The sequence below is a fragment of the Pangasianodon hypophthalmus genome, chromosome 11 (assembly GCF_027358585.1).
Source record: "Pangasianodon hypophthalmus isolate fPanHyp1 chromosome 11, fPanHyp1.pri, whole genome shotgun sequence".
Classification (NCBI taxonomy): Eukaryota; Metazoa; Chordata; class Actinopteri; order Siluriformes; family Pangasiidae; genus Pangasianodon; species Pangasianodon hypophthalmus.
The window spans coordinates 13,690,026-13,702,046 of record NC_069720.1 but is presented as its reverse complement, the minus strand read 5'-3'; the positions used below and the strand labels follow the sequence as shown (position 1 = coordinate 13,702,046).

At 40.5% G+C, this 12,021-nt stretch overlaps 1 protein-coding gene across 15 annotated transcripts in view; it reads left to right on the top strand.

The window, feature by feature from the left end:
* ptprsa (protein tyrosine phosphatase receptor type Sa) overlaps positions 1-12,021 on the top strand; it is a 236,381-nt gene that overhangs the window by 126,618 nt on the left and 97,742 nt on the right. For all 15 annotated transcript variants that reach the window (XM_053238028.1, XM_053238026.1, XM_053238027.1 and 12 more), the window contains one exon: positions 9,585-9,773. In XM_053238028.1, coding sequence (XP_053094003.1) covers positions 9,585-9,773 — 189 coding nt within the window. The remainder of the gene's footprint in view (positions 1-9,584; positions 9,774-12,021) is intronic.

Below are 12,021 nucleotides of genomic sequence, written 5' to 3'. Positions count from 1 at the left end.
CGTTCCCATTCTCCCCTGCCACCCCCTTCGTAACTAAGGAAACATGAGCTGGGAGGCAATGAAGGTGCAAGAGATAGAGGTGGAAAACGGTACGACTCTCTGAGGAGGAAGCTTGCGTCAGGGTGGATTTGATTAAGGCTGATCTGAGCTGGTATTATCACGTACACAGCTGTATTTGCCCAGTGTATTATCTGCATCCCGCACTCATAAACAAGCCAATTCCCAGGCTCACAGACTCAGCTGCTCCCTGCTGCATAATGCATTTGTTTAGCAAAGTTAAGATCTAACAGAAATCTATGGACTCTGTTGCCAGGAAATCCATTATTGCAAGTGTTCTATTTCAAAATGGAAGTTAGTCATTTAGCAGTTGATGTCTATTTATATTGTGCGTCTGCTTCCACATCTGTCTGTTGGCTCATTCCAAGGGATTCGCACCACATTGAGCATGCTCTGCATTTTGTATACTATTGTTTACTGCTCCTGCTAAAGATGACATGCCTTCCTGCTTTTTGCAAAGGGATAATTGGCAGTAGTGAGAAACCAGGTTCAAGCGCCATTGTAGCATCAAACCACTTTTGTGAGATGAGTGGAAGTGCTTGCTGGTTCTGTGGCAGGTCTGTCTTCTTTTTGCACTTAGTTTTCAAGGCTAGTTAGCACCTTTGCATTCTTAGTCTGCGACTTCTGTCATTAATAACATGGCTTTACAAAGACTATGTTGAACCTGAAGTGAGTTATACATCACTTGCCGTGCTTCACGGAGGTTGCCAAGAGTTTTTCTTTTGATGAATCTTTTCTCAAAATGGATCTGCAGCTCTTGATCAGTTTTCCTTCAGAGAGAAAATGATGGTTTGTTAGAACTGTTTTCTCATACAGAACACAGTGGGTTTTCAGAAAGAGCTACCCACTGAATTTTTATGAGTTTATGGGCTGTATAATCCTTTGATCCTGGGAACCTGGGAAGCAGTAATCAAGCGTCATTGGGCATTAGGAGCAATGAGGGAGATAAATGGCTGAAACCCTCATCTCTGGGGACATTCATTCTCCCCACTCTCACCAGCAATTCATGTAATGCCTGCTCAAGTAGGTCAACTTTGTGCACCTCTTTTTAGAGGCAACTAAAAAGCAACAGAAGGCCATTGGGGGGCGAGGGGGTTGGGGTTTTGGGGGGGGCATTAAGATAAGGTCAGGGTATCCTAATTGTTTTTTTTTCTTGGGATAAGTTGGGATAAATGTATAGATTGTACTCTAGACTCCTTCCCACACTAAAATAAGTGATCAGGTTATATAAGCTTTCTGTGCAAAGAGAAGTGTTTATTGCCTGCCACTGAGAACACAGACTGTAGACTCCTGCTTCATGTCTCTTACCCAGCTCTGCTTTTATTAGGAGAAATGGATTGCCTCAGCCTTTGGGTTTCATTTGCAGTGATTGCTTCTGGCAACGGGACCGGTGAAAGAGGTTAGGCATAGATGCTCTGGGACCTAAAATAAGGGATCAATAACAAGACTAGTGGGAGATTGGGATTGAGATTGGGATTGAGATTGAGTGGCAGTACTTTTCATGAATAAAGAAGAGCTGGAGCAAAGTGGCACATATTTTCTTTCCTTTTGAATGAATATGATTTGAAGAAGAAGGGGTTGCATATGATTTCCAGACAGATTTTCCTTAAGCACCCCATTCCTGGAGCACTACCTCAGCCTGACTAGTGCAAGGGGCATCTGTTAATATTTAAAGAACAACTTGTTGCCCTTAAAGGGGATGATCTTAGGCTAGTGCCTGTAGTGTCTCTCCCCTTTTTAGGCAGCTTTGGCACTGGATCAGAAAAGACGAACGTATGTTCCACGAACACTGAATTTTACTTTCCTACTATCTTTTTTTATTGCAAGAATCTTGCTGAAAACTTGTTTTGCCCAACAGCCACGCCATTCACTGCAGGTAAAAAGCAAAGCACTGCCATCATATTTGCCCAGGAAGAGGACTTGCTGACAGCTGATTGGAGCAGTCCCAAAATGGGATGGAATGTACCCAGAAACCAGCAAGTCAAACAAAACGAGGCACTCTGCTTCCTCTCCTCATGCTACTGGGGGGTTTTCGCCATTCCGTTCTCACGTTGGTATGTACATGTAAATAAATTCAATGCTTCCTGGTGAGAGCCCAGGCCACACTTCCCTCCCTTGCCTAATGGCTTCTTAGCAATTACCAGCAATTATAGCCATTCAGATGTTTTTCCATTTACCCCCAAAAAGGCTTCATATTTGCTCTTTTACTCTGTGTGTAGGAGCAACCCTGTTATTATAGGATTAATTGCTTTTGGCTGAAAGCACAGAGTTAAATGCTCGTGTTTGGATACAGCACTTTCAGTGCTTTTGTACTATTGTTTCTCCATTTATGTATTTTTACTGAGCAAGGAGGGGATTGGGCTCGTTTGTATTGCGGCAATTGCTTGAATTCAAGTGCTTTTTCTCAAATACCAAAGCATTTTGGGCCACAGCTTGGAGGCAAGACAGTTGTCTTTAAAAACTGAGCCAACGGCTTTATTTTTCATGAGATGTTGCACCTACCCACGCATCCTCTGTCTTGTCTTTTAGATAATGCAAGGCTTTTGTTGTGATTTGGCAAAACAATGACAAGAAAAGTAAGACTGCATTTGTTGGCACTTCCTGTTCTTTCTTTTTTTTTTTTTTTTTTTTTCCATTATTATAACTGGAATATCTTGACTCAGTAAAAATCTTTTAAGGCATGCCATTGTTTTAATCCTTGTAAATATAATGTTATGGGTTTGTACAGTATGTACTTTGCCACTCTTTTGCCCCAAATAAAACAGCAGAGGAGATGGAAATTGCTGGAAAGGAAATGCCATTACTGACATTATGCACTGCTTGCTTGAGCTTTTGTTAAGATTCAGTGGGCAGGTCTTGTCCCTTGTCTCTCCTGCAGCATACCTCTTAGGAACTGGCAAAGTAAAACAAAGGAACTTCAGTGGATACAAATAAACTAAAGAGGTTCTTGTTTTGTTTTTTTTTTCCTGACAAGATAGAGAGGTGCTATAAGCGATGTGCACTCTATCTATGTAACTACAGTCCTACAAACCTAATTTACTAAGGTCACTAATATGATTTATGGAAAACAACTGTGATACATTTAGGCTGCTCTCGCCTTAATTGAGTTACAGGTTTGTTTGTTTTTTTTTTTTTTGCCCTATTAGTTGTGAAGAGAACAACTCAGATGAGTTTTCCATAATCTATTTGAGTGACCCCAGTTAGTGAGGTGAACTGTGATTTCCATTTCTTCAGAAGCAGAAGCTTGGCCTCACAGACCTGTTCATGACAGCATCTCAAATCCAGCAGCCTTTCCATGCGCTTCCAGGAACTTCACTCCAAGCATACATGTTTCAGTCACTGCCGATAAAGGATCTCTGGTGGGAGCTACTTAATATACAGGCTGTCAGCACAGTTCTGCACATCTTTCTTCATCACCTCCCTTCTCATCTAATCTCAGGGCAGCTTGTTGCAGAATGACAGAGCCTGGCCAAGCCTTTCTGGTTTCCACTTAGCTTGAGATTTAGCCTTCTGCTTTTATAACATCTCTGCTGTTCTTCATATCTGTGCTTGCACCTCCTTCATCTGTGCTAGTGGTGTATATATTTGCGTTTACTTAACTTGTATGGCTGACACTTTTATCCAAAGTGACTTAAGCTGAGTGCACACCACACAATAGTAGCCTCAATTTCCCTGTTGCAGACTAATTTTGGGGCTCAGCAGCAACCCCAGCCTCAGCTTGGCGACTATTTGCTCTACCCTCTTGTGGCGACTGTTTGTGTAGTGGTTCAGCAACGTGATTTTCTCAATATGCAAGCTGTCACAGAGGCTCTGATATTTTCAGGCATGTTTGATATTCTAGTGTGTGTGAGCCCCTCTCTAGTAGCAAGAACTGTGCTGAGAAACCTTCAATGATAGCCCAAGAGGAAAACAAATTTATGTTTTGTCATGCGCAGCAGATCCTTGAATCCAGTTTATCATGTGTTTGTGTGGGAGAGCAATGGCAAAATGAAAGCATAATAATAATGTTTCTCTAAGAAATTAGTTGTCATGTCATACCCAATTCCTTTTAGGAACAGCAAAGTTAAAAACAAACATGACATGATTCCTGGTGATGCACAGTAAAAAATAGCTCTGTTTCTTTTTTTTTTTTAACTATACCTTCTTTTTGTATATTCCCTTCTTTACTGACGATGTCTCTCAAACCAGAACTCCCTCCACAATTTTTGCTTTCTTCTTGTATCTGTACATAATAGTGACAGTCACATGATAGACAGCACTTTTGTTTCTTTCATGTAGTGTGTGAGCCTCATCTGCCATCTCTTGTGTAGTGTGCACGCCACTATGGCAACCAAACAACTGGTCACAAGTCATATTGTGTGAGTGGCCTCTGTGCACTTAGTTTTACAGTTGAGTTAGAATACACTTGAGCAGCGCAGCTGAAGTTTAAGAGTCTTGTTCAAGGACTCAATCATAGCTTGTCTGTGCTGCTTTTGAACTCACAACCTTCCGATCAGTAGCCCAAAACCTTAACCACTGATCTACCACTTCCTACCCCACTACTATTCACTACCCCAGCGGTTGTGCATGGCCCCGCCTTCTCTACCACTGACAAGTCTCTATGAAAGCTGTGTGGCAGAAACAGCTGGGCTTGGTCATGAGTGAGGCAAGGCGTGTGCAAACATTGCCACATGTCATGGCTTAATTGTGCAGTGCCTGAAAGACCCCAGGCTCCTCGAGTGATTGTTGCTCTATCAAAACCCTGTAGGGGTGTGCAGATACAGGGGCATCTGTTTAGTGTCACCAGAACATCCATATGCAGTCTGCTGATTTGTATTCCAGAGGTATAATTTCTGCATCCTGCAGATCAGCAACAGCCATTTTTGTTAGTGCCAGGCACTCAGACAGGATTGTTTTTCATGGAGGCAGTGGTTAACACTATGTGGCTGTGGCTTCAATCATATGATTCCCTGTGTAGTAATGATTTGGATGACTGAAAATCTTCGTAGACAGAATCTCCAGCTCCTAGGGGCTTATGATATACTGCTCCCACCAATGTCTTATGTTCTGTATTCCAAAGCCTTTGGTCTACTTTTGCAGTCAAAACTCTCTTTCACATTTGGAATTTGGCTGGAAACGGTGCCCTTATTTTTTTTATTGCTTTGGGGAGTTCTTCATGAAGGTTTATTTCAAACAGAACATCGAGCCATTGTTCCATCTTTAAGTAGTCAGTCTTATGCTTTCCCCGTGTTCAGGTGATGAGTTTTCCTGATGTCATGTCCCTGTCATGTGTGCAATAATGTGTGCTGACTTAAAATGACAGAAGATTTGGCCCTGACCAGACCAGCTCCTATTCATGACCACATGATCGCTGATAGATCTCCAGATTTTCTCTTTATTTCTTGAAATGCACCTTCACATGTGCATCTTATGTGTTGACTGGTTAATGTGTAAATTGTGTTAAATGAAGTATGCTGTAAAACAGGTAAAAATTTAACCATCTTTTGTAAATTTATACCTGTATAAATCTGTTTCATCTGACTACATGCATCTCTCTTGCTCTTGCTCTCGCATTGTCATATATATTTTCTGACTCTCTCTTCCTGTCTCCTTGCCTGTCTCCTCTATGTCTCTAGCCTCTCCACACATACCACTATAATAATAATGCACAGTGCCTTTTAAAGGCCCATCCCTGACAGTGGTGAAGGCTAGTCAGTTAACCTGTTTATAGAACTGATTAAATCAAATCATTTCAGTAAGTGAAAGTAACAGGATGAACAATAAGAGCACAGGATATACTTGAAAAATATGCTGCAGCCTCAGCGTGTGTGTGCTTCTCAGAGGCTCTTTTATGTCGGTTTTATTACTGTGATTTACTTCATCAATATTAATATAGGTTAATGCATTTATTTATTGAAACATACAAACTACCATCAATCATGCAAAAAATATGGCTTTAGTCTGGATATAATCTGATTTTCAAAGTTAAGCTTCAAAGGTTCATAAATCCATGTAAGTTGCATTGGTTTGTTTTTCATTTCAAATGAAAATGGGAAAACAAGAAAACAGTTTTTTTCTTGGAAATTAGTTCATAAAAAAGATATGATAAATATGCAATAAATATGTGCAGAAATAAATTTTGGCACTATCAGCACTAACAACAATCTTAATCTTAAATAATCTATGCTTGTTGCTACTAGCTACCCAGTAATTGCTCATACATATCTGGGTCGTTGAGTAATAACCACAAAAAAAAAAAAAAACCCTAAAATAATGAAAACCATGTAAAGGAGAAATAAATAGCTTTAAAAAATTTTTTTGTGTTTGGATGCTGACTTGTTTGCTGCTGAATATGTAATGGACAGAGATATCGCAGGCCTGAGTAACAACAGTGGGCTGCAGCATGAAGCGATTACCACCATTTTTCCCATAATCACAGTGCAGAGGAGACACAGATCCAGCGGTGAGAGCTCCCAAAGCAATCGAATTAAAGGCTTTGCACCTGTTTCTTTGCATAATGCGAGTCACACACAACTATTAAAAACAATTACCCATAATGACATCACCCTCGATTTACACTGGGGGAGGGCAGCTAATGCTGTAGGGAGCAGCACTCTGCTGGATTGCGTGAGCACACAACCAGCTGTTGGACAAAGTGGCCAGTGCACTCAGCCCCCATCCTCCCGGAGTGCTCATCACAACAACAATGCCATTATCACCGCAGCTTAACAGCTTTTATGCCAGGCCAGAGCTGACCGTCTGAGCTACCCAGATATCAACCCCCTGTGAACTCTGCCGCTGCTAATTGCATTTCATTTTGAATTTTAGGGTATGACACGACCCACAAGTCCTCTAAAATAGCAAAAAAACAAAAGCACACAGACATCAGCCAGCAGTGGCACCACCTGATCGCTGAGAGAACAGCTTTCAGACAGCCGGGGGGCTCATTCACGCTCAGCGTATCATGAAAGGGGTATTTTTAGGCTAATGGTTGGCCATTTGAAAACCCACCAATTAAGGCTCCTGTGTGGAAGGTTATAAGGAGAGTGACACATTGGTGCTCTGGGCTAACAAAAGCAGGATGTGAATGACAAGGTCAGGTGGTAGAAACTGCCAGGTGCATAAGATTACGTGTTGGTACCTAATGGCAAATCCAAAGACATCCTATACAAACTTTGTGGCAACAGTTTGGGGAAGGTCCACAAACTTTTGGCCATATAATGTATCACCTAAAAAGGATGTTTTTGCTTTTCTTGCACTCAGTCCCTATTATCAGTCATTATTATTGGCATGAAGCAGTTGCCATTTGCGATGAACTATTTGCCTTGAATGCGTTGACACGACCCGCAGTGACTGTTATAAATACTATACATGAATTAAAACTGCTATGATGCTATGAATATGTCCACTTTGGCTCATGTTATAATTTCTTGATAAATGGTGATGAAATTTTGTCTTTTTGGCTGAATCTGATTGCCGTAAATCATCTTCTTTAGGAATCAATGCTGTGATCTTCCATCAGCTCCAAGGATCAGTTTTTCTGACATTATACTTGTCACCTAAACACATGTTCCATTAATAATGAAGGGGAATTTCTTCATGGCATCATTCTGGACAGAGCACTTGATTTTTCTTTTTCCTGAACGAAATAAAATGGCTAATGTAATTTCATTTGAATATATAGCTCTGAAATTTCACTGTAATACAACTGTTCTTGAGCTACTGGCCACACAAACCAAAACCATTGTTCTCTGAGCTGTTGACAATATTAAGTTCTTTAAGATAAGTTAAATCTTAAGTTTATGGCTAAACATGCCATAAATTCTATTGATAGAAAAATTATTCATTAGACATCTTACTCTGTTGCTCACCCAACAACACTCGAGGCTCCTCCACTCACCTTTATCTTTTCCTTTCTCTGGGGCTGTTTAATTAAGCTCAGAGCCAATTATTCTCAGTGTGTTTAAGGCTTAATTCATGTGCCCGGGAGCAATCCTCAACTATAATGTCACTCTGCCACTGAGCTGCCCTCAAGCCACGAGTTTAGCATATTCTTTTACCGCCAAAACACTCGCTTCTGAGTATCTCTCAGACAATGGGACATTTCAGGTTCAGAGTAAAATGGAGTGATAGCAAGCATGTCTGCCATTCAGCAGACTGATTTACAAATAGACTGGGAAATAAAGAGAGTGACAGGAGCATCTATGATGAGAACGAAATAGAGGATAGGAACACTGAGTGTGTCATTCCAAACAGCTATTGTGGTTGCAGCTCTTTCCCTAAAGGGATTCTGTGCACAAAGAGGTGCCACATCGGCATGGGTTAATAATCACTGGGTAAAGTTTGTCCATAAAGCCTAAACCAGCACAAATTCTTCTCACTCCCTGAAGCCTGTGATGAAATATTTATCTCAAAGAAAAAAGTGCCCTGGCAGGAGGTTTCTCTGTTATGCATATTTACAAGACAATTTTTAGTGAATAAGCCATGGCTTGGTTTCTGTAGCAGATTTATCACTGGAGACCAATGTCTTACTGCACAGAAATTCGGCCATTTTCATATGTTCTACCCTGGCTGCCATGCCATGTGGGGTTAAACACACTGACCTCTGAGGTCCATCTGAGCCACCCAGTGCCCTCAGGGCATCCACAGGGACTCTGACTGGCATATTGCATGTTTCCATCAGGCCATGACTTTTGTCTTTGCCCAGGGGCAGTTGGGTCACAGAAATGAGAGGATTTTCTGCAGCGTTCTCTTTGTTTTTCTTCATTTATTACAAGGAGCAGAGAGAAGACTTTCGATTATTAATCTCAGCTCATTGTTGGATCATTGTTGGTCCGTAGTGCATAGGGAGGCAATCTTGTTCTTGCGGATACTTTTTATAGATTGAGGACGATTTCCAATTTGCCGAGTGAGTTTGTGTTGATATGCGCCTTTTGTCTGTGGATAGGCTTAGTTGGGTAATCCACTTTAAGGAAGCACTTCTGGCTTAGATGTCATCTGTAGTCTCTGGGTGTTACTGTAGTGATGCAGTGTGAGATCCCATATCTCTGATATGGAAGAGCACTAGAGTTCAAGATGATCCTAATGAGGCCTTATCAAGATTATCCGTCTGCCCCTGTGCCTCATTATATTGGCGTTGGAGGCACTGCAGTTTTCCATTGTCGCAGATCCAGGAGTCAAGAGAGCAAAATTGGACATGCTCTCTGGGTGGGAGGGATACCTGTCAATCAGAGTGACACCTGTCAATCACAGGTGTGATTGTGAGCTCATGTATTTGGAAGAGGGCAGATAGCAGTTTCCTCTGAATGTGTTACACTGCCCTGTGACGCAACATGAGGAGTACGTCGAAAAGATGCGGTTGGCTGACTTGAGGAAGTATGTGTTTTCCTTCGACCCCCGTTGATAGCTGTTGTATGATAGGAGAGAGCTGGCTGTTGGGTGGAAATTAGGTAGAAAATGGGGAAAATATTCCAAAAACAAACTTATCATTATCCATATTTATTATTTTAGAGTCTGCAGTATCATCCTCTCCCTCTTCTCTCCCACAGAGGACCTGCTTCCTCCAGGCTTCCCCAACATTGACATGGGTCCCCAACTGAAGGTGGTAGAACGCACCCGCACAGCCAACATGCTCTGCGCTGCGAGCGGTAACCCTGACCCTGAGATCACCTGGTTCAAAGACTTCCTGCCTATTGATCCCAGTACGAGTAATGGGCGGATCAAACAACTCAGATCAGGTAAGACGTGACTGTCTCATCCCACTTTCCTGCAGGGTTTCTCAAACATGCTTACTTTTGCACCGAGACTTTTGTTGCAGGATTGGATTTAACCTCTTTGCAAACTTTACAAGGCTGATACCCAGGGGCTGTTATCGTAACTGTGAAAGAGGAGCCGGTTAGGGCAGATTTCATGGTAGAATACAAGTAATGCTGATTTCAGGATTATTCAGCTGTGTTGAGTGATTCAGAAACAGACTGAGTATATTTTTAGGCTCTTTTAGGAGTCGTTTTTTTATCGTATTAAAGTTAGGTGGTGTTTTGAAGAGAAGCAAATACACCTAATCATTACATATGACTCATTCTCTACATGGCTTAAGACACACTGCCTATCATTTTACCTATGATATGTTATTTAAGATTCAAAAAGTTCTTTCTTCACCCCTGTGCTGTGTTCATTATTTAGCAATGCATGTCTCATCGACCTGATTTTATAGCAATACAATTGTAAAATGTGTTAAAATATACCTATCTGTTCTTTATTACAATATTTAAAATAGCAGTATAAACAACATTTATGGATAGGCACACTAAATCCCTTACTATTCTTACTACCTAGGTCAAAATGACCTGAACTTCATCTCTGTAATAGAAATACTAAAAAATCTGAAGGGAATTTTCAACTTTCAACCAGGTACTGAACACCGTTATTTTGGTTACATTCACGTTACAAGCTTCTTTGCACAAATTCAGATTTTTTTTTTTTTTCAAATTTTTTTCTTGGATTTTTCTGTCCACACAATCCTGAAAAAAAAAATCAGATCTGTCTCACTGATTTGTGTCACTTCAACCTGGTAATGTGAAAACAGCCTCTGATCTGAACAGAACACAGGGGTTAAAAAGGACTAAATACAGAAGCTGCCCACATGGTGAGTCGCTATAGTTTCCGATTCACAGTTATGTACTGAGTGGCCTCACTGGAAGTATCACCTACATGAATAATCACCTCAGAGTACAGCGCTAGTGTACAAATCCTTTTCACTTCTCTCTTTGAGGACAGAACGTAGGCAGAGGCACTCAGGATGAAAGATTTGTTGGTCATTAGATCATCAGCCTCTGATTTTTTTTTTTTTAATGTTTATGTTATGTGATGCTACATTTAATATAGGTGGAATCCTTTAGGCCACATACCTGACTATCAGTAACAAATACATTGGGAAAGTAACTGTTTACTTCAAAAATGGGTCATACTTCTAATGGGTCAATGGTAAAGTTATATTTTCTATTTACTTGCAATTAAGCTGCTTGAAAGACATTTGCCTCAGGTATTAACACAGCTTCCCCCTGCAGCTCTGTGAGCTCCCTACCCATGTGCGTCCTCTGTCTTCATCTGTTTGTGGGTTTGTTTACAGGTCTGCTGTGTTGTTGTGTCTCAAACAGTCTTTGTTTTTATGTTCTGTGTTGTTCGCTATGTCTGTGTCAGTCGAAACTGAGATCTGATGCACTCACTTTTTTTGATATGCTTTCCAACAACATAAACTAAATTATTCTAGCCATTCATATTTAAAGTTAAAGGCTAATATTGAATTAGAAAATCTTAATGACTTTGATATAAAATCTACATGAAAAACTGATGAACCATATTAGTTTTTCTTTTTTCTACTATCATCAGCAGTCATTAAATTGTTAAAACAACGCTTTAAAAAGCCATATGTTTCTAAAATGGCTGACTTTAATTGCTTTCTTGCTGCGATAATTACTTTAATAAGAATAGTTGTTTTTTAACTTTAAATTAATTTGCTTAAATTGCAATATGTACCAGAAACAATATGCTGAAAAACATTAAACTTTTTTTTAGTTTTAATAAGTGTCAGACATTTTTTTGCTTTGGCACTATGTATGTTGAGAAACGTACACTTTAATATTGTCCAACAAGAGCAAGAAAGGCCGTTCCCTACCCAGTCTTTTTGGATTCAGGCTGTGTAATACCAACCCTAAAATCTACTATTCTATTTTTCCTTTTCTTGTTTCTTTTCTATTATTTGTCATTTTTCAGAAGCTTTTGGTAAGTGTCTCTTTGAGTCCACCAGCTGCCCACTGTCCCTGCAGCAGATGGCATTTTAAGTGCTTTTTGAAGTGCATGACCGTCCCTTTACCTCTTCTTTCCCCAGTCCTCCACCTTTCTTTTTCATCTCCTGCCCTGCTAACATATCAGTGTCTGTTCTCTGTTTTATGTCAGCAAAAAAAACTTTCATCCTTTTGTTCATTT